Source organism: Mustela erminea, chromosome 2 (genome assembly GCF_009829155.1).
Source record: "Mustela erminea isolate mMusErm1 chromosome 2, mMusErm1.Pri, whole genome shotgun sequence".
Lineage (NCBI taxonomy): Eukaryota > Metazoa > Chordata > Mammalia > Carnivora > Mustelidae > Mustela > Mustela erminea.
The window spans coordinates 14,502,549-14,522,945 of record NC_045615.1 but is presented as its reverse complement, the minus strand read 5'-3'; the positions used below and the strand labels follow the sequence as shown (position 1 = coordinate 14,522,945).

General features: G+C 38.3%; 1 protein-coding gene across 4 annotated transcripts in view; it reads right to left on the bottom strand.

Annotated features, from left to right (window-relative positions):
• Positions 1–20,397, bottom strand: part of KIF13B (kinesin family member 13B) — a 196,471-nt gene that overhangs the window by 131,881 nt on the left and 44,193 nt on the right. Inside the window, exon 2 of one of the 4 annotated variants that reach the window (XM_032332284.1) lies at positions 8,868–8,968. The exons of the other annotated variants lie outside the window; for them this stretch is intronic. Coding sequence (XP_032188175.1) covers positions 8,868–8,890 — 23 coding nt within the window. The 5' untranslated portion in view covers positions 8,891–8,968. The remainder of the gene's footprint in view (positions 1–8,867; positions 8,969–20,397) is intronic. 4 annotated transcript variants of the gene reach the window in all.

The following is a 20,397-nucleotide window of genomic DNA, read 5'->3' as shown; positions in this document are numbered from 1 at the left end:
TTTCAGTTTTAGAGATGAGAAACTTAAGGCTCAGAGAAGTTAAATGAACCTATCCAAGACACAATAATAAGCAGTAAGGAGATGTCAAACTAGGTCTTCTGATTCCCAAAGTCCACATTCTTCCCCTCTTTCACACTGATGGAAACAGCCTCGTCAAGTTTCTTCTAGACTTAATCTATGAGTCATACATTAACAACTGTTCTTGCTAACAGAAACCTTTCCCAATGTATTAATTTCCTTCATTCTAATTATTACCAATAAAAGGTTACCACCTAGTGCTTATGCCAGTATAAGTTTACTTAAACTCCAGACTGTCTTTTCTGAGGGAAAAATAAGATATTTAGTATGATATTTCAAGTTTAAATAAAATATTCTATGCAAAAATCAGCTCTTCCTAAGAGACAATCAACAAATACAAAATTCAATAATACAGGACACATCACATAAGAATCCATGAGATTAACCTGAATTCAGAACCTAATAATAAAAACAGAAACAAACCAGTAGATTAATTACAGAGCTAAGTTTCCAGCTAGGGATTTTGGTGACTACATCAGTCAAGCTCAAATAACCTACAGAGCCACTGGAAACCCAAAGATGTAATTACAGCTCCACACAAAAATAAATAAGTAAATTAATTAATGAAACAAAACCTTTCAAGGTATAGTTGCAATCCAATATGGTAATGGCTAACTTCTCCCCAAATCCCTTGTTTAGAAACTTAAGCTATCCAGCTTACAGCAGAGATTCAAGAAGCAAAGGAAACCAGTTCTGACCAATCAAAAAGAGCCATCACAAAGTAAAAACATGAAAGTCTTAGTTTCTATCAGCTGAGTTGAATTACTTTTTGTTGTTGTTGTTGCTTAACTTCATTTTAAAATCTTCAGACTCACAAAACATTCCAAAAAATAGTACAAAGAATTCCTGTGTATCCTTCACCCAGCTTCCCCAAATGTGGATGTCTTATATAACCACAGTCATTATGATCAAAACCAGGGATTAACTATCAACACAAACCTTATTAAACAATCTAGAGCGAACCTTAAACAAATGTTTTGCCAACTGTATCCCACTGATGTCCCTTTTCTGGACCGGGGATCACACCTTGCTTGCGGCTGTCTGTTTCCTCCCATCTGGGACAGTCTGTCTCTCATGACCCTACACTTGACAAGTACTGGCCAATTATTCTGTAGAATGTCCTTCAATGTGGGTTTCTCTAATGCTTCTTCATTACTAAATTTGGGTTATGCGTTTTGGCTGGCACAACGCTACAGGTAATGTGTCCTTTTCAGTGCCTCACACCAGGAAGTACACGATGATGGCCATCCACGTCTCCTAACTGAGGATGGTAACTCTATGATCATTTGCTTATGGCTGCATCTACTAGGTTTCTCCATATAACAGTACTAGTTTTCTCTTTGTACATTTTTCTTATTGGGGGAGACTTTGGGACTATATAAATATCGTCTCTCATCATACTTTCACCCAAGAATTTGAGCATCATTGATGAATCTTGCCTTCAACAATTACTGTTTCCCAAATGGTGACTGTCTAGTTACTGGAGATGTTAACAGCCCAGGTAGATCTACATGGACAGATGTGCTTTTTAGGAAGAGGTAAACTTGGGAAACAAATGTTTGAGTGGAACAGTTATTTGAGTGGAACAGTTATTTATGGAAAAGCTACTCATCTCCTTCTTTTTACTGACCTGGTTTATCGGTATAGCTCACTTCTCATTTAAATAATACATTACATCATAAAATTAAGTCCAATTATACTAGTAATTTTTTAAATATCACAATATGAAGAACAAATTTAATGACTATTTTATATAAATTGTGATCTTTGGAAATGTTTACTGATACTTTTGATAATAATATACACTACCACTGAAAGAATAGCTCAAAGAAATAGAAATAACGTAGCTGGATGCAGGAAGACTCAAGGAAGACATGATGTCATCTTCAGATTTGAGGAGGCTCACACATTTGACCATAATAAAAATAAAATCAATTTGGATCCAAAATAAACCACACAACATCCTGTACATATAAAACATAGAGCAGTATCAGCAGAATTGCAAGTTACAGATCAATTATGCTGTCCAACTACCAAAATTGAACATAATATACAAATATCAACACCTCTTTTAATTTTGATGATTTAAGTTTCTGAAACCTTCACAATTAGAAATATTTGGAATCTCTGTTTTAACAGGATCTCTCTCCAACTCACTCCATAACGGATGTATACATCACAAAGAGCTTATTCTGATACAGCCGTACTACGTAATGATATTGTTGCTTTTTTCAGACTTAGCTGGCAGTACCAGCAACCAAACAACAATCTGTGTGATGATCGTTATTTTTTTCTTGGTCACCCATCCCCTGATGTGCTTTCTGCACAAGGAATAAAGCTGGATATGACTAAAATTTTCAACACTGACTAGACTCACCAAAGAGTCAATCTTTGCTTATCTCGCCAGCTTTAATAAGTACAAATATCACTAAAAGGCCTGTTTAGTGTTTCATCGGCATTTGGAGTACTTGCTTCAGTTTTGAAGAATAAATTTTAAAAGCATTATTGATAAAGTAGAATATCTAGGAGAACAGGATATATAGCAGGGTTTGAAAACATTACCACTGAAAGAATAGATGAAAGGACTAGAAATAATGTAGCCGGGTGCAGGGAAGACTCAAGGAAGACATGATGCCACCTTCAGATTTGAGGGGGCTCACACATTTGGGGGTAGGAGAAGCAGACTTGTTCTAGGTCAGCTTAGAGGCTGAACTTGGTAGGATCCACTGGAGAAAGCTAAAAGAAGAGAGATATCTCTCCAATACAATTAACACTGTGTTAAATGGCCAGCTCCCATGCGTGGAACTATATGACAAGAGAAAAGTAGCTGGTGAGGATGTTGTGGAAGGAAGGAGAAATTATACACTGGATCACTTGTAGAGCTCTCTTTATCTAGAATAAGAACACAAACACCAAGCATTCAATAAGTTCTACTTCTGGTTATTTCTAGCACTGATACTTGCAAATACCTGGTACATCAGAGGTAAACCAAGTTACTGGTCAAGCATTATCTCCCACATCACAGCTCTAGAGGATTCCTCCTCTCCAGCAAGCTAGTGGACATCCTACCCCTAATACTTCTGTATTCCACAGACCTACACTCATAATGCCACTCCCTCAGATATCTCTGTTTGTTCAAGCTCTACCTCATGAGAAAACCCAGATCAAACTCTAGCTCCCTTAAGAAACCTTCCACAAGAACCCCAGCCGAAAGTGAGTTCTCCTCCCCTAATTCCTCCCATAGTCAAAACTATCCATAGTGCTCACATCCTACCTATTATTTGGTCATATGATATAAACTTTTTAATACATGGGTCACCTGCTTAGCCAGACTATAAGCTCTAAAGACAGAGTATACTTCTCCTCATTTATCAGTATCCAACACAAGGCTCTTTGTTACTCAGCAAGCTCTCCCTATGGCCTGGCCTCTGCTTCTGTCTTACCCGCAATCCAGTGCTGTCTGACTTTCACCCACCCTGACCACCTCCAACTGGCCCCGGGTGCCCAGTTTTCTAGTCTCAGGACTTTCATTCATGATTTTCTTTCTGCCTTGAAATCTTGAGGCTAACTCCTATCCATACGTTGTTTCTCAGCTTAATTATTATTTCCCTACCTTCATCTCTCTTAAGCATCCAATCTAAATTAGGTTCCTTATGTTACACTCAATCGCATTTATTCCCGATAGAATAAAACCATTTTTCTACCACCATTTCCGCTCTCTAAAATCATCCCCCAAACAATAAAACAAACAAAGAACAAATACAAACCTCACCTTCAAATAAACTAGGAGATAACTATAATGAAACACATTACATGAAGACAGAAATGCATCCAGGGAATGCAAGGAAAGATCAGAAATGCGTGGTGTGGAGTATCCCAGAAGTTGAGGGGGGAGGGGGCCTTAAAAAAAAGAAGAACATTTGGGTCACTATCTCTGATATGCAGTCCTTGCTTTAAATCAAGAGAAAAAGACAGTTTGATAATCCTCTTCTACAAGAATCTTTCCCCCACACAAACTATAATTGGTTGAGAACAGAGGAACATCCAAAAAATATGGCCACTGAACCACAAAGGGCATATTTTGCAAACACAAAACTTTAGAAACATGAAAACTCCTGTTTATAAATTCCACAATTTCAATTACCAACACTGGGGTAGCGTAATTCAAAGAAGACACTCACTATTAACTCTGTCATTTGCAAATCACCTGCTTCTTCCCATCTGTCAAACATACAAACAGAGTAAATTTTAATCTACTGTCCACTTGAGCTCTAAGAATGTTTAAATCTGGTCAAAGATTTAAAACAATATTGGTGAAATTGGCAGGCGGGTTGAAATATATTTCATATCTATGTTAACAGAATAATACATATTCATTTTAATAATTACATGTTAAAATAACTCCAAGGTATGCAACAGATTAGGCTAGATTACTGAAAGACTAATTTTAGACTCCAAAAAAGAAATAATTACTTCTCTCAGTATTTGTGGGTATCTCTGATTTCTAATTTTATGAACCCGTATTTCTCCAGTTTTATTGTGTTGGATTTCTCCTTGATTGGACAGGATTTAACAGAAAAAAGTTTTTACTGAGCATGAAATTAACTCTCTTGTCTCCTTACTCTTTCTATACAGATGCAAACCTCAGTCTCCAAACCAGGAGTCACACATTTAAGGTCCACAGGCCCAAATATAGCCCACAGCTATCTTTTCTTTAGTCCTCACAGTATTGACCAAAAGTCAAAAATCAGAAGATTCCACATCAAGAATTCTCTTAAAAATTGAGAGGATCTGGAAGCACGAAGCCTAAATTCCCACACATCACCACTGTCTTCCACGTGGATCTATCTGCCAGGCGGCTGCTGGAGTTTTAAATTCTTGCTATTAACGAAAAGTAGAATGGGGTTTTTGAGTAGTACTCAAAACAGAGGCTTACAAATTCATAAAAGTAAAGAGAATGTTTCTAAATCCAATCCCAAGAACCTACGTAGAGTGCCTTCACAACTCTATCAGGACTACACCACAGATTCTGCCCAGCCAATTAAATAAGACAATCTCGATATCTCCACACACAACCCTGGCTATCAAATCCTAAACTGGAATCCCAAACTCAAATATCATATGCAGTAATAATGTCATTATAGTTAGTAGTTATGAAATAGAATTAAAGCTAAAGCTGATCTTCACTATAAGCAGTAATAGGTCTAGAATTCACACTTGAAGTGGAAAGGCTGCAGGCTTTAAGGAATAAAAGAGCATATATCTGATGCCTGGTGCACGTACATTCATGCATGCTCAATTCTGATTCATGAAGCAATGTTAACTTGGGGTTTATGTCAGCGAGCAGGTTGAGAAAAACTGTAATTTCTAGCTCATTACTATAATTACTGTCCAAATCCAATGCTTAGCAAAGATCTCTTTAGCTTCCTTAAGTGGAAACTCAATTTACAAGCATTCCCCAACTAAATACTTCACTACTTACAAGGGTAAGAACTGCTTAGCTAACTAACTGTAGATTGCTATGTTTATGCTTCTCCCAGACATGACTTTGATCTTTGAAACGTCTTTCAAACCCATCCCTTCTTTCCTTCCCACGTTCACTCTTTCCTTCAACAATATTTACTATCTATGATAAGCTAGGTCCTAATCTCAGTACCTTGCAAAACTGCACTGAACAAATCAGACAAAAATCCCAGCTCTCTAAGAGCTTAAATTCTACTACAACTGAATGAATGAGTGAATATGTAACATAATAGTGCTATGGGGAAAAAAAATTAAGCAGGAAAGACAAGGAGGGAGTGAAGCTGGGGTTGACTCTTTTTTTTTTTTTTTTAAGATTTTATTTATTTATGTCACAGAGAAAGAAGCAGGCTCCCCACTGAGCAAACAGCCAGCCCAGTGTGGGGCTTGATGTGGAGCTCAATCCTAGGATCCTGAGATCATGACCAGAGCCACCCAGGTGCCCCTGGGGTTGACATTTTAAACAGGGTGGTCAGGAAAGGCTTCGTAGAGTGGCATTTGCACGGAGGCCTAGGGAAGGCAAAAAGCTTATGGAGAGGCAGCAGATACAGTGACACCCTATTTCTTCATCTGCTCTAGGTCTACCCACCACAGAGCTTCCTACCGGTGCCCCCACTGCCTCCTCTCTCTTCTCTACAACTCTGCACTCAGCCACTACGTATCTAAACCACATGTTTCAGCAGGTCATAATTCTCCCTAAAACCCTTCATTGGCCCCCTAGTCCCTAGAGGATAAAATCCACTCCTCAAGCAAGAAAGGTTCTAATGCACATTTGTGCACACTCCATAAATGTTAGATATCATCATGATTGTGATTTCAGTCACGATGCAACGTTAACTTGGGGTTTAACCTCTTCCCACCTCCCAAGCCTCACTCTCCTACTTCTCCTCCGCCAGTGCCTTGCTTTACACATATTTGGACATGTCACGTCCTTCAGGCTTGGTTACTTCTGTACTTTTGGTGACCTGTGTACTTTCTCCTACTCTTTTCGGCCTGGTGATGGCCTTCTTGTCCAAAAAAAAAAAACCAAAAAGGTACTGTCTCCATCCATTTTTAGGAACTTATAAGCTCCCTAGGTCTTCTTTCCCAAGAAAGTGTTGTAGCTGTTATTTCCTCCCCTTGATTACAAGCTCCTTGAGAACACAGGGCATGTTTAATTCTTATTTGTTTACCCAGTCCTAACAAATGGTAGGCACTCAATGATGCTTGATGGAATTTGCCATGAGATGATGAGCTTACCTAAATTGTTCAGTTGTTAAATTAACTCCTGATTTACACTATCCGCAAGGTCTCTATAATTTTTCTAGTGTCCTGATCATCCTCATCCAAAAAATATTTTTTATTAGATACATACAGTTACATATCTTTTTAGCCAGATTAGAATACCATTTACCAACTATTCATAATATATTTGAATCAAAAGCAAAAAATGCTTCCAGAAACAGAAAAAAAAAAGGACACCATGCTTTTCTCTACAGAAGAGAAAATCTTCTCTCAGCTCAAATCAATCTCAGTTGATCTCAGCTCAGGTCATGATCTCAGGGTCATGAGTTCAAGCCCTATGCTGGGCTCCATTTTGAGTATGGAGCCCACTTTAAAAAAAAAAAAGAAGGAAAGAAATTAAATAAGGTACAAGTCCTTTCTGTCAAGAAGCTCTTCATGTGCATCATGAAAAAGATTTTAAGCCATTAATATCTCCCATTGTTATTCTCCCCCCCAACCCCTGATCAGGGAAATCAGATGTGTTTCAGAAAGTTTTTCCATAAAACAACACTGAAATGATAAAAAGTTCAACCTTTTTGCCAGAGAATGAGCTTATTCCTCAGTATCACAGAATGTTGACTTACCAAGCAAATCACCTCCTGTGATACTGCATAAAAATGGTGCTGTTTAAAACCTTTGCATATATATTTTTAACAGTGACTCCTACAATATAGGGAAACATGTAATAGTCCAAAATTCACATGAACAAAATACTGAATTAGTAACACCATGAGGAAATTGTTAAATATGCATGAAAATAAGTGAGATTTTTGGTCCATGGATGGGCCTCAGTGGGTCTGTGAACTCCCAAATTTTTTTTTTCTGGGCAGAGGAGCTAGAACTTTCAGATTCTCTAAAGATTTAGTCTACAACTCAAAAAAAGGTTAAGAAAGAGTGCTATAGAGACATTTTCCTAAGAGCTGTGGAGCTTCATGTCCTCACCCATGTTTGGCTTAAAAGACTGAATTGACAATGAATGGCCAGACCATATAGACACTGAAACCTGCAACTTCTGTGGCAACTGACCCAGAACAGTCAGGAATTGGTCAGTGACTGCCAGCTTTCCTATTTTTTGCCCCTGCTTGCAACTCAAGACCAATCAGAAAAAAAGCCCAATATACTCCCAAACCAACCACAAATAACACAAATAACATCTGCTTCTAGTTAATCGGTCTCCAGCTTCCTCATGCCAACAACCTTCATCAGAAATACACCTGAAATCCTCCTTTTTTTTCCTTTTCCTTTTTTTTTTTTTTTTTTAACTATAAAGCTTTTGTGCTCCCCTGCCTGCCTCTGAGTCTTTGCCAAACTCAACTGACAGTAGCAGACTCCCTTGCTATAGTAAACATTGAACAAATAGCCTCTATTTGTTCTCATTTGCATGCTCTTAGTTTAATATCCACAGGCTCATTAGCTAACATTTTGGATAAATAAGAAAGGCACTGAGGACCAAATATAAATGAAAGGCATCAAGACAATAAGAAAATAACACTATCTCACAAATTTATATTTCTGTTATAAGATACTCTGAAAAGAAACCAAAAAGAAATGACCAAAGGAGGAAAACCAGGTGAGAGTGGCATCACATGAGTTTCAAGAAGGAAGGAGCATAAGCGATATCAATTACTACTGAGAGATCAAGCAAATTAAGGGGGGAGGGTGCAGTGGGTGTAGAAAGCTCTTTTTGGCCTGTCTCCCGATTTTGATGGGGGCCCAGCCACACTTCATTTACTCTCTGTGGCTTACAGTGGACCAACCTGCCCAAGCCTCAGAAATTCAAGAAAAAAGCTCCTTCCACCTTGTGGTGCATCCCAGACCGGCATTAGTCAAATGTCACAAAAGCTAATGCAAGGGGAGGCTGACACAGTGGTCTCCAAAAGTCAAATTTAAAGAGCAATTCAAGATCTGCTTTAATTACACTCCTAGAGCTCATTTCCCCTGTGATTTTGTGAGACAACTCCTCACTCAGGCTCTCCTCCACAGGCAGGATACAACTTGCAAGATACCTTACTGTTGCTTCTGTTCTCATAGCTCATCATCGGGATCCGACACAAGCTTTGGGCAGGTTCCTAGATGGTGAGCCTCCTGTTCATTCCAGCTGCTAGGGCTGAAAAGAATCTAGGGTTAGCTCTTTAAGGATCACTAATCTGCCTTGAGAGCCACAAAGCGGTGCAACTGGTAAAGACTACAGTGGATCCAGGAATGAATGGGAAGTGTAATTAAACAAAGCATACTGTATTATCTGAAAGCCTGCTAGATCCTGAAAGTTCTCATCACAAGAAAAACATTTTGAACTATGTACGGTGATGGATGTTAACTAGACTTACTGTGATCATTTAGTAATACAAATATGAAATCATGTTGTACACATAAAACTATAAGGTCAATTATATCTCAAAAAATAAGAGGGTCATGGGCTCAAGAGGATAGAATCTAAATATAAAAGTTCATAGGTACAGGGTGCCTGGGTGGCTCAGTGGGTTGGGCCGCTGCCTTCGGCTCAGGTCATGATCTCAGAGTACTGGGATCGAGTCCCGCATCGGGCTCTCTGCTCAGCAGGGAGCCTGCTTCCTCCTCTCTCTCTCTCTGCCTGCCTCTCTGCCTACTTGTGATCTCTGTCTAATAAATAAATAAAATCTTTTAAAAAAAAAAAAGTTCATAGGTACATTATTCATTGTACTTTTTTTTGATTGCCAAAAAAACCACGAATTCCAGGTACCTTTCCAGAGCACAAAGCCAGTCCTGTAAGCCATCAACCCTTACACAGAAAGGGCTGTGTGGCTAAAAGTTTTCTGTAGGGAACAGCAGCACAGGAATTTGTTCTGCTCCTTTCCAGGTGAAGCCACACCCAAACCCACCCAATACCATTTCCAGCTCACTGCCCAAAATAATGACCCCCCAGAGAACACCACATTCCCCCCCAAATTTATAGTACTCCATTTTGTTTAGTTTGACAGAAACAAAATGTGTATGGCTGATAACATCTGTTGCAAAAAACTAATGAGAACCCAAAGGAAATATCTGATCTTAAGATTACTAAAATGAGTTCTCAGACATTTATTTACCATGGTGATTCAAAATAATGTAAGGCACCTTCTTCCTTGTCCTTTTCCTTTAACTTCTTACCAAATGTATTTGACCCCTCTTTTGAATGGGGAATATAAAAAAAAATAAGTTTCCATCAAGTCTCCATCAACATATGAGGTACAATTCGAGTACAAATGTTCCAGAATAACAGTATTAATTTTCATTTGCCCCAGCAACTTACCTACTACATGCAGCTGGAGGAAGAGCTGCACCATGTTAAGCTAGTCTACTGATCATGACACACAGTTGTATGTCTGTGCACTTCACAAAGGCACCTGGCCCAGAGGTTCAGCAGGTATTCAAGCACAGCCCCCGCTACAAGGACCAAGTAGTAAAGGGTCATAGCAAAGCAAGAAGCTCAAAGACAAAGGCACCATTTGCTTTTCCCAAGGCTGGGACAGCTCAGGAGGGATGGCTATTTCTAATTGGACTGGCCAGAGGGGCCACCTTTTTCTTCATTTGCACAAAAGCACCATTTGTTATGAAAGCTCTGTAGAGGACTCTGACTTCCAATAATTGTCTGCCATAGGAGCTACAGGAAATGTCTCTCCTTGATATTCGACAAGGTAGCTAATGTAAATCTGAAACTCTAGCCATGACACAATAACTGGTTCTAGCTCTCCTACCACACACAAGAAAACTGCACAAAGGATATGATGCAAATGTTGTCAAAAAACAGGGACCAGGCAGTGAGGGATTATGATCTTGGGGAGAAGGCAAACGAGAGAGAGGGGCCCTACAACTGCCCGGGCATTCTACCTAGAGACATTCTGTAAAGAAAGGGGGAACCAAGCCAGAACAGGATGGCCTGGGCTGAGGTGGTTAATACTGGGCATCTGAGGCAGCTGGACTTTCTCTCTGGCCAGAGAGAAGGGAACAGCCCAGAAGAAGAACTCCAGGAAGGTGCAGTGGCCCCCTACTCTCTCTGACTGAATACTGAATTGTACACGCAAAAGGGAAGACACCCACAGGACATAAAACTCTCTGGGAAAGAACTACTGTGGAGAAGTAGATGTACACTGAACAATTTGCAGAGCTCACACAGGGCTCAGAGGCATGAGTTACAACCAGCCACAGTGGACAGATGTCCTTGAACACTAAGGGACATTTGGTGGTAGAGCCCAAAAAGGCCACAATTCAGGTGTATGACTAAACTTACCCTAGAATAAAGGCTACTCTGGCCCCAACCTAACAAAGCTTAAAACCAGGCCACAATCCAGCTGACCCACAAGTAAATTACCCACACTTTGAGAACATTCCCATCACTCCAGAAAGTTCCCTCATGACTGACTGCAGTCAATCCCAGGATCTACTCCCAGGCCCAGGCAACCACTCATCTGCTTTCTGCCCTTCATCTTTTCTAGACATTCCATAGAAACAGAAGCCTACAATGTGTGGTCTTTTGCATCCGGTGTCCTTCGCTTAGCATGTTTTTGAGGTTCATCCATGTTGTAGCATGTTATCAATTCTTAGTTCCTTATTACTGCTGAATAGTATTTAGTTTATCTGTTCACCAGTTGAGAAGAATTTGGATTGTTTCTGGCTTGATGATATTACGAATAGTGCTGCTGTGAACATTCAAAAACAAGTCTTGGGCACTTATTTTTACTTCTCTTGAAGAGATGTATTCTTGAAGAAATGTCAGGTCATAGGGTAGTGTACATCTACCTTTCCAGAGACAATCAAGCTGTTTTCCAAAGTATATGCACTGCTTCCCATTCCCAGGTGCAGGTGAGAGCTACAGTTGCTCCCCATCTGCACCATCACTGAATATTGTCTGTCATGTATACAGCCATTCAAGTGGGTGTGGAGTGGCCTCTCACTGAGATTTTAATTTACATTTCATAATGACCAATGGGATTGAGTTTTTTAAGAGGTGTTTATGTTTCACTGCAGAGAATAGAACGATTCTCTGTAATCAAGTTTCTATGCTTACTTTTAGGACTATTAGGATTGACAAACTCCTGGTCAAATCCATACTTTTTCTTTATTCTCATTCATAGTTATTCCTCTGTGCCATTTCTAACTATTATTTCATTCACTTCTACCTCTTTAATCACCTTTTTTAAATTTTTATTTTGTTTTATTTCTTTCCAGTTTCCAGAATTCATTGTTTATGCACCACACCCAGTGCTCCATGTAATACGTGCCCTCCATAATACCCTCCACCAGGCTCACCCATTCCCCGATCCCTTCCCCTCCATAACCCTCAGTTTGTTTCCTAGAGTCCACAGCCTCTCCTGGTTTGTCTCTCCCTCCAATTCCCCCCAACTCACTTCCCCTCTCCATCTCCCAATGTCCTCCATGTTATTCCTTATGCTCCACCAATAAGTAAAACCATATGATAATTTACTTTCTCTGCTTGACTTATTTCTCTCGCATAATCTCTTCCAGTCCCGTCCATGTTGATACAAAAGCTGGGTATTCAACCTTTCTGATAGAGGCATAATACTCCACTGTATATATGGACCATATCTTCTTTATCTTTAACCACTTCTGAGCCACTTCACAGTTCTTTCTATAGACATTCATTTTTATTTCCCTTGGATAGCTAAGAGTAAAACTGCTAGGTCCCATGTGCAGCATATATTTAACTTCACATTTAATACATTTTATGGTCTTTATGTGCAAAACCACACATTCGAAATTTAGACCAACCTTTTTTGGACCAAGCTCAACTTGTATAAGTTAATTTTAGTATAATGTATTTAATTACTTATGTCCACACTAGATGACTCAACACATACACTCAAATGATTAGGCTAAAACAGTCTTTATTACTTTGTCTCCAGTTTCTATTTAGGCATCTATAATCAGATGGCACCATGCACTTAAGTCCTCAAGCAGCTTGCAAGACAGGGGGCAAAATAAAAACATTAGACATCAAAGACACTGTCTTCATGGCATGTTGCTGCAGGAAAAGTACTTTATCCCAGCAGCTAGATAGAAACCCTTCTTCAGTTTGGTTCTGCCTTTCGCTAGCTTTGTGATCCTAGTGGTCACTTAGCCTTACCAAGCCTCTCTGCTACTTCAGGAATCTGGTGGAACTACTACTCCCTACACAACCTACTTCACACTACTGTACAGTGTGTCCTGTGTGTGGCAGAAAGAACATTGCTTGGAAACAAAGCAGACTTGGGTTCAAATCTAGGTTCAATAAAGGTCTGTGATCTTCCTGGATCCAAGCATTATTGTAAGTTTATTCCATGTATTATTTTCTTTAATCCTCACCACAACCCTGAAGGATAGATCCTTTTACTGCCCCCATTCTAGAAGTGAGGAAGCCAAGGCTCAGAAAGACTGAGTAACTTGCTCAAGGTCAACAATTAAATACTAGACTGGGAATTCTAACCAAGACAGAAGCAGTACTGAGCTGGAGGGACAAAATGAAAACCATACAGGTCTTGTGAGATCATTAACATCACATTTCTATACAGGACCAGGTTGCTAAAGCAAATTTTGTGTGGTGGCTCTTCCTTCTGTGTGTTAAGTCTTTCACGGTTTTGTTTTGGTCCTCCTTCCTTCCAACATGAAGTCTGGCTTCCTGAATCGGGAAACAAACCCTGTGGAAACGGATTCCAGTCCCCAAATAGACTAAATGGTAGGTGGGAAACAGGGAAAGGGAGTTATAGGTACAAAAGATTTGTCAGGCCTATCAAGAAGCAAAATACATCAATTTTTGTGCAACACAGCAGTGGGAGCTGGGAGTGGGGGCAACGAGGAAATGTCCTAGAAAAGAAAAAAAGCACCTACATCCTTTGTTTATTTCACATCCTAAGATACAACCAACAAACTCTTAAATAGTTTATAGCATTCTTCAACTGAGTTAAAATGTTTTGAAGAAAGGAGCAGCAATCTTTGAATGCATTAGTCTGAAAGACAAAGGCAAAACACTGGAAGCTTCTGAATCCAAATTTAGACTCTTAGAAATAAAAAAATAAATGAGGATATGAATTCTTAAATGTAAAGCTCGATTTGAATACAACATAGAGATAACCAGTACTACACAGAGGAGGCTTACTGGCAAATTAGTTTTGTGCGCTCACCTTCAAAACACGAGCGTGCCTACAAATAACCAGACAAAATACCCAAATATCAATCAGTATTCCTGTTTCCCAGCGGTGTTGAAAGGAGGCCTAAGAAACCTGCTTGTGTAAAACAGGTAAAATTATTCTTTAAGCATTCAACTAGTTCAAGTCTGTATTTTTCATATTTTTATTAACACTAGAAGCTACCTTTTGTTACTGTGTGGCAAATACCTGGCATATTTCAGTTCTAATATTCATACCAATCCTACATGATAGGTCTTGTGTTCTCTATTTTATAGGATAATAAGAACACCACAAAGATTAAATAATTTGTTCAGTGGCAAAATTGGGATTCAAAACTAAGTTTCTCGTTCTAAAACTATGCTCTTTCTACTTAAGCATTTGCCTCTCTCTATGGCACATGATGTGGGAGAACAAGTTAAAAACAACTTTGCTTGTTTCAGGAAACTTAGGGAAGGATGTTTGTTTAAAGTGACCTGATTTGAAGTTTATTAGTTTTTTGTTATTTGTTTTTTCTCTTGCCTTCAAATGGAAGTGGGCCTCCTAGCAAATTGGACTACAAACTGGGGAAAGATACATGGTTAAGTATGTACAGTGGCACAAAACTCCAGCTATATGAGCTTTAGGTGCTTAGTTTAAATCTTCTTGGGGGCAGAAGACTGCCCTTTCTCCAGCTCTTACCCACCTATGCTAACTCCCCAAAGAAGATTTGGCTTTTAATGAATGAAGGGTGCTAGGGAGAGGATATTTAATTCCTCAAACTTCATGTTTCCATGTGGAAGAGTTTGAAATAACACTCTTGATGCCTCTAAACCCCTTCATTCTGTCCTCTGGGGGAAAGGAAGGGTGAGGTATCAAATCAGTGGTGTTCTAGAGAAGGAACAGCATTCACGAGATCTGTTCCTCCACACAAGAGAAGCCTACAGGTGTCAAGTCTGCCTGTGCCTGGTAAAGTATGTAACTCAGGGGTAAGGAATCAGGAAACCCACTTGCCCAACAGTCCAAAAGCCATTTTCTCCATCAGCTCTATCAGTAACTAAAGTGACATGAGATGCAGAAAAAGAGTGTTAAAGAGATCAGGCTCTGGAATCAAATTGCCTGATTTTGAATCCCAGCTCCACTGCTTACTATATGACCTTGGGCAGATCACCTAAACTTTCCATGATCTAGTTTCCCTAATCTGTAAAATGTAGATAATAAGAGAACCTATATCATAGGATTGCCATGAAGATTAGAAAAGTGCCTGGCACATAACAAGCACCACATGCAGTGTTTTTATTTTTGGTTTGTCTATTTCCTCTATCTTACTAATCCCCATGACTACCTCAGCTCAGAGTTGGGGTGGAGAAAAATCCCAGAGAGAAAGAATCTCTTTCAAAAGAAAGACAGAATGGGTGCCTGGCTGGCTCGTCAGTACAGCATGCGACTCTTGATCTCAGGGTTGTAAGTTCATGGCCCACATTGGGCACAGAGCCTACTGAAAAAAAAAAGTTAAGAGGGGAGGAATGCCTTTTAGCTACAATGACAAAATGCTTCAAATCTTATTTTACTCTCTGGTGAACTAATTTGGAGAAAACTCTAGAATAAGAGCTGGTCCAGAGGAGGCAAGGCACTAAAGCACCTAGTTTAAATCTCCCCAGCCACATTCCACTGCCTGGAAATGAATTTGCAATAGCATAGCTTTTCTCCAGGGCAGAGAGCTGTCAGAGCACACCGCTCAAGATGGTTCATTATACTTTGCTGTATTAACAGGATCATTCACTATTAATAAATGCTAAAGTAAGGTGGCTTTTCCTAATACCACCTTCTCCCTTCCCTCTCTTTTATGGGTTTTCAATGGACTCCCCGCTAAACTTCTTAAGTCTGTTTTTTTTTTCCTTAAGTTTGTTTGTTTAAGACAGAGAGCACACGCATGTAGAGGGAAGAGCAGAGGGTGAGGAAAAGAGAATCCCAAGCGAACTCTGTGAGAAGTGATCTCACAACCCCGAGATCACTACCTGAGCTAAAACCAAGAGTCTGACGCCTAACCGACTTTGCCACCTCAGCACCCCTTAAACCTGTTTCTTATCTGAAACACCCATTGTATCTTAGATATTATAAGCATAATTACATCGTGCTTACTGCATGAGATAAAAGAATTACAGCAGTAAAGAATTAAAATACTATAAACTTCCCAGAATTCCTTGCATGTTTCCTTATAACACGATTACTTTATATCAACTGCTTATAGGTGCTTCTGTTTCCACACCAGTTCCTTCATCTTGATATCTCAGCACCTAAATTTAGCTCAGTCCCTGCCAAATTGTAGGCATCAGTGAATGTTTATTGAAATGAGAGACTGAGAGTTAGGTTAACCATGACTACACCCTGTCTAAAAAAAAAATAAACTTTCTTTATAAGGCTCTCCTGAAATCTTCAGCCACCACTTTTCCTATGTATATTCTTTGTTAACATCTTGTCCTTCCTGAACTGTTACACATTAGACTCCAAACTACCAGTTTCCTTAAGAAACTACGATCTAAAAATTAAAAAAGGACACAAAATGTTAATTATTCCTCACTGAATTCCAGATAAGGAATTATACAGGGCAGGTCTAGAGAGCAATCAAAGACAGAAAAGGCTCTAAGACAGAAATTTCCAAAGGGAGGAAATTAGAATAGTATAGCTAAGAATTTGGAAGGGAAAATTTAAGGTTATATGAAAGACATTAAATTTTTATAACTGCAAGAAAAATAAAAAGCTATTCAAGTAAGTCATGGTTCAAATACAAAGCAAACAAAAATGTGGCACAATCTAATACAATGGATAGAATTTAGGAAGAGAGAATTTATTTATACTTTATAATAAAACAATCTCCATCAAATAACCTATGGGTTGTGATACTGAACCCAGAGAAAGACAAGTAATCCTAACACACTATCTGGTCTAGCACTAAGAGATAAACAGACGGATGGGTGGACGGACTGATGGAAAGGTAGGCGGGCAAGCTGGCAGGTGGGTAGATAGATGGATGGATACATACACGTATCATATAAAGTAATGCCAACTTACAAATAAAGTAGGTTGTAAAAAGGTATAGACAGGAAGAGGGCAGGGTCCTTAGCTTGAAGAGACAGGGGTATCTGGGTGGTGCAGTGGGTTGAGACTCTTGGTTTTGGCTCAGGTCATGATTTCAGGGTCATATGATCGAGCCCTGCGCGGGGCTCTGTGCTCCCTGTGGAGTCTGCTTAAAAATCTCTCTCGCTCTCCCTCTGTCCTATCCCTCACCCCGCACTCTCTAAAAAAAATAAATAAATCTTTTAAATGAAGTAGTTAAGAGATAATGTTTAAAGATGATCTAATCAGAAATACAGGTTTCACCTGGCCATTCACAGACCTATACTCCTGGGGCTAATAATACATTATATGTTAATATAAAATTAAAAAAAAAATACAGGTTTCAATATGTTATATAAACCGAAGAAATAAAAATTATATAAAACAGAAGAAATAAAAATAATATATTTTATAAATATTAAAACATAATTTTAATAATATTTAATATATTTATAAATATGTATTTATATTATATATAAATAAAATATATTCATAAAAATAAAAATAATATAAAAATCAAACAGTGAGAAAAGAGGTAAAAAGCTATACACAGAAATTAAATTTCCTTCAGTGAACCCATGAATTATGTCTAAGATTAATAAATCAAAGCATATATGCATTACCTACAGTAATCCTCAAGTTTTTTCACTCATGTACCTCTAAATACCTTGTAACTTTTTAGAGATTTCTAAGTTGACATAAAAAATTTTTCAAAAATGAGTTTAGTTACAAAAGATGCAATTTCTGAAATACTGTATTTTAAAATAAAATTCCTTTAAATACATCCTCAGTAACCATGAACCATACATTTTTGTAAATTTGGGTATTTTTATGATTTCTTATTATTGATACTATCAACTATTCTTTAAATGAAAAGACTCTTCTTTAATAGTAATTTTATACCCATGAATTCATGCTTCCATTCCAGTTTCCATAAAGTATCTTATCCTAAAATCTTTTGTTACTCACTCTACCATTCTTTTCTACAAAAAAAAAAAAAAAAAACACCTATGTAAATTAAAAGTGTAATTTCTCTGGTTACTCTTCCTCTGCACTAAGCTGTCAATACAATTATTAGAAGCACTGATCAGAACAAAACAAGTACAGGTTGTGATAGATATAAAAAGTAAAAACTGTATTGGAAAGTATCTTTTAATGAAAGTAATCCATGGGGATGACTACAGCTTACTACTAAAATGAGACATCACTGAGCATTAAACCTCTTTTTTTTAAGCTTTTATTTGCACTCCAGTTAACATACAGTATAATATTAGTTGCCCGTGTACAATATAGTGATTCAACACCTCCATACCACATTCTGTGCTCATGAGAAGTGCACTCCTGGATCCCCATCACCTATTCAACTCATCCTCCCATCTAGCTCCGCCCCCCCATAACTATCAGTTTATTCTCTATAGTGAGACTCTGTTTCTCAGTTTGTCTCTCTCTCTCTTTTTCCCTTTGCTCATTTGTTTTGTTTCTTAAATTCCACACGAGTGAAATCATATGGTATTTGCCTTTCTCAGACTGACTTATTTTGCTTAGCACAATATTCCACCATATATATATATACATATATATATATATATATATATACACTCCACCATATATACATATATATATGTATGTATAAATACACACACACACACACACACACACACATATACACATGCACACACCACCTCTTCTTTATCCATTCATCAGTTGATGGATATTTGGGCTCTTTCCATAATTTGGTTATTGTAGATAATGCTGCTATAAACATCAGGGTGCTTGTATGCCTTCTAATTAGTATTTTTGTATTCTTTGAATAAATACCTAGTACTGCAATTACTGATTTACAGGCCAGTTCTGTTTTTAACTTTCTGAGGAACCTCCATACTGTCTTCCACAGTGACTACACCAGTTTACATTCCTACCAACAGGGCAAGAGAGCTCCCTTTTCGCATCCTTGCCAACATCTGTTTTTTCTTGCACTGTTGATGTGAGCTACTCTGACAGGTGTGAGGTGGTATCTCATTGTGGTTTTGATTTGCATTTCCCTGATGACGAGTGATGTTGAGCATCTTTTCATGTGTCTGTTGGCCGTCTGTATGTCTTCTTTGGAAAAATGTGTATTCGTGCCTTCTGCTCATTTTTTTAACTGGATTATTCATTTTTGGAGTGTTGAGTTTTATAAGTTCTTTATATATTTTGGATGCTAACCCTTTCCCAGATATGTCATTTGCAAATATCTTCCTCCAAGCCAAAGGTTGTCTTTTAGTTGTGTTGATTGTTTCCTTCACTGTGCAGAAGCTTTTTATTTTTATGAAGTTCCAATAATTTATTTTTACTTTTATTTCCCTTGCTTCAAAAGACATATCTAGAAAGAAATTGCTACAGCTGATGTCGAAGAGGTTACTGCCTGTGCTCTTTAGGATTTTTATGGTTTCAGCTTTCACATGTAGGTCTTTAATCCATTTTTTTTCTTTAATCCATTTTTATTTACTTTTTGTGTATGGTGTAAGAAAGTGGTCCAGTTTTCCCAACACCATTTATTCAAGAGACTGTCTTTTTCCCACTGGGTATTCCTTCCTGCTTTGTCCAAGATTAACTGACCATATAGTTGTGGGTCCATTTCTGGGTTTTCTATTCTGTTTCATTGATATATATGCCTGTTGTTGTGCCAGTACCATAGTGCTTTTGTCACTACAGTTTTGTAATATAACTTGAAGTCTGAAATTGTGATGGCTCCCGCTCACCTTTTCTTTGTCAAAGTTTCTTTGGCTACTTGGTGTCTTTTCTGGTTCCATACAAATTTTTATTTTTTTCTACCTCTGTGGAAACGCTGTTGGTATTTTGATAGGGATTGCATGAAATGTGTCGATGGCTCTGGGTGGTATGGACATTTTAACAGTATTTGTACTTATAATCTATGAGCATGGAGTATCTTTCCATTTTTTTGTGTCTCAATTTCTTTCATCAGTGTTTTATAGTTTTCAGAGTATACGTCTTTTACCTGTTTGGTTAGATTTACTCCTAGGCATCTTACTGTTTTGGGTGTAACTGTAAATGGGATCAATTTCCCTTTCTGCTGTTTCATTACTGGTGTGTAGAAATGCAACAGATTTCTGTACCTTGATTTTGTATCCTCCAACTTCGCTGAATTTGTATATCAGTTCTAGCAATTTTCTGGTAGAGTCTTTAAGGTTTTCTATATAGAGGATTGTCATCTGCAAATAGTTAAAGTTCTACTTCTTTCTTGCCAATTGGATCCCTTTATTTCTTTTTGTTGTCTGACTGTTATGGCTAGTACTTACGGTAT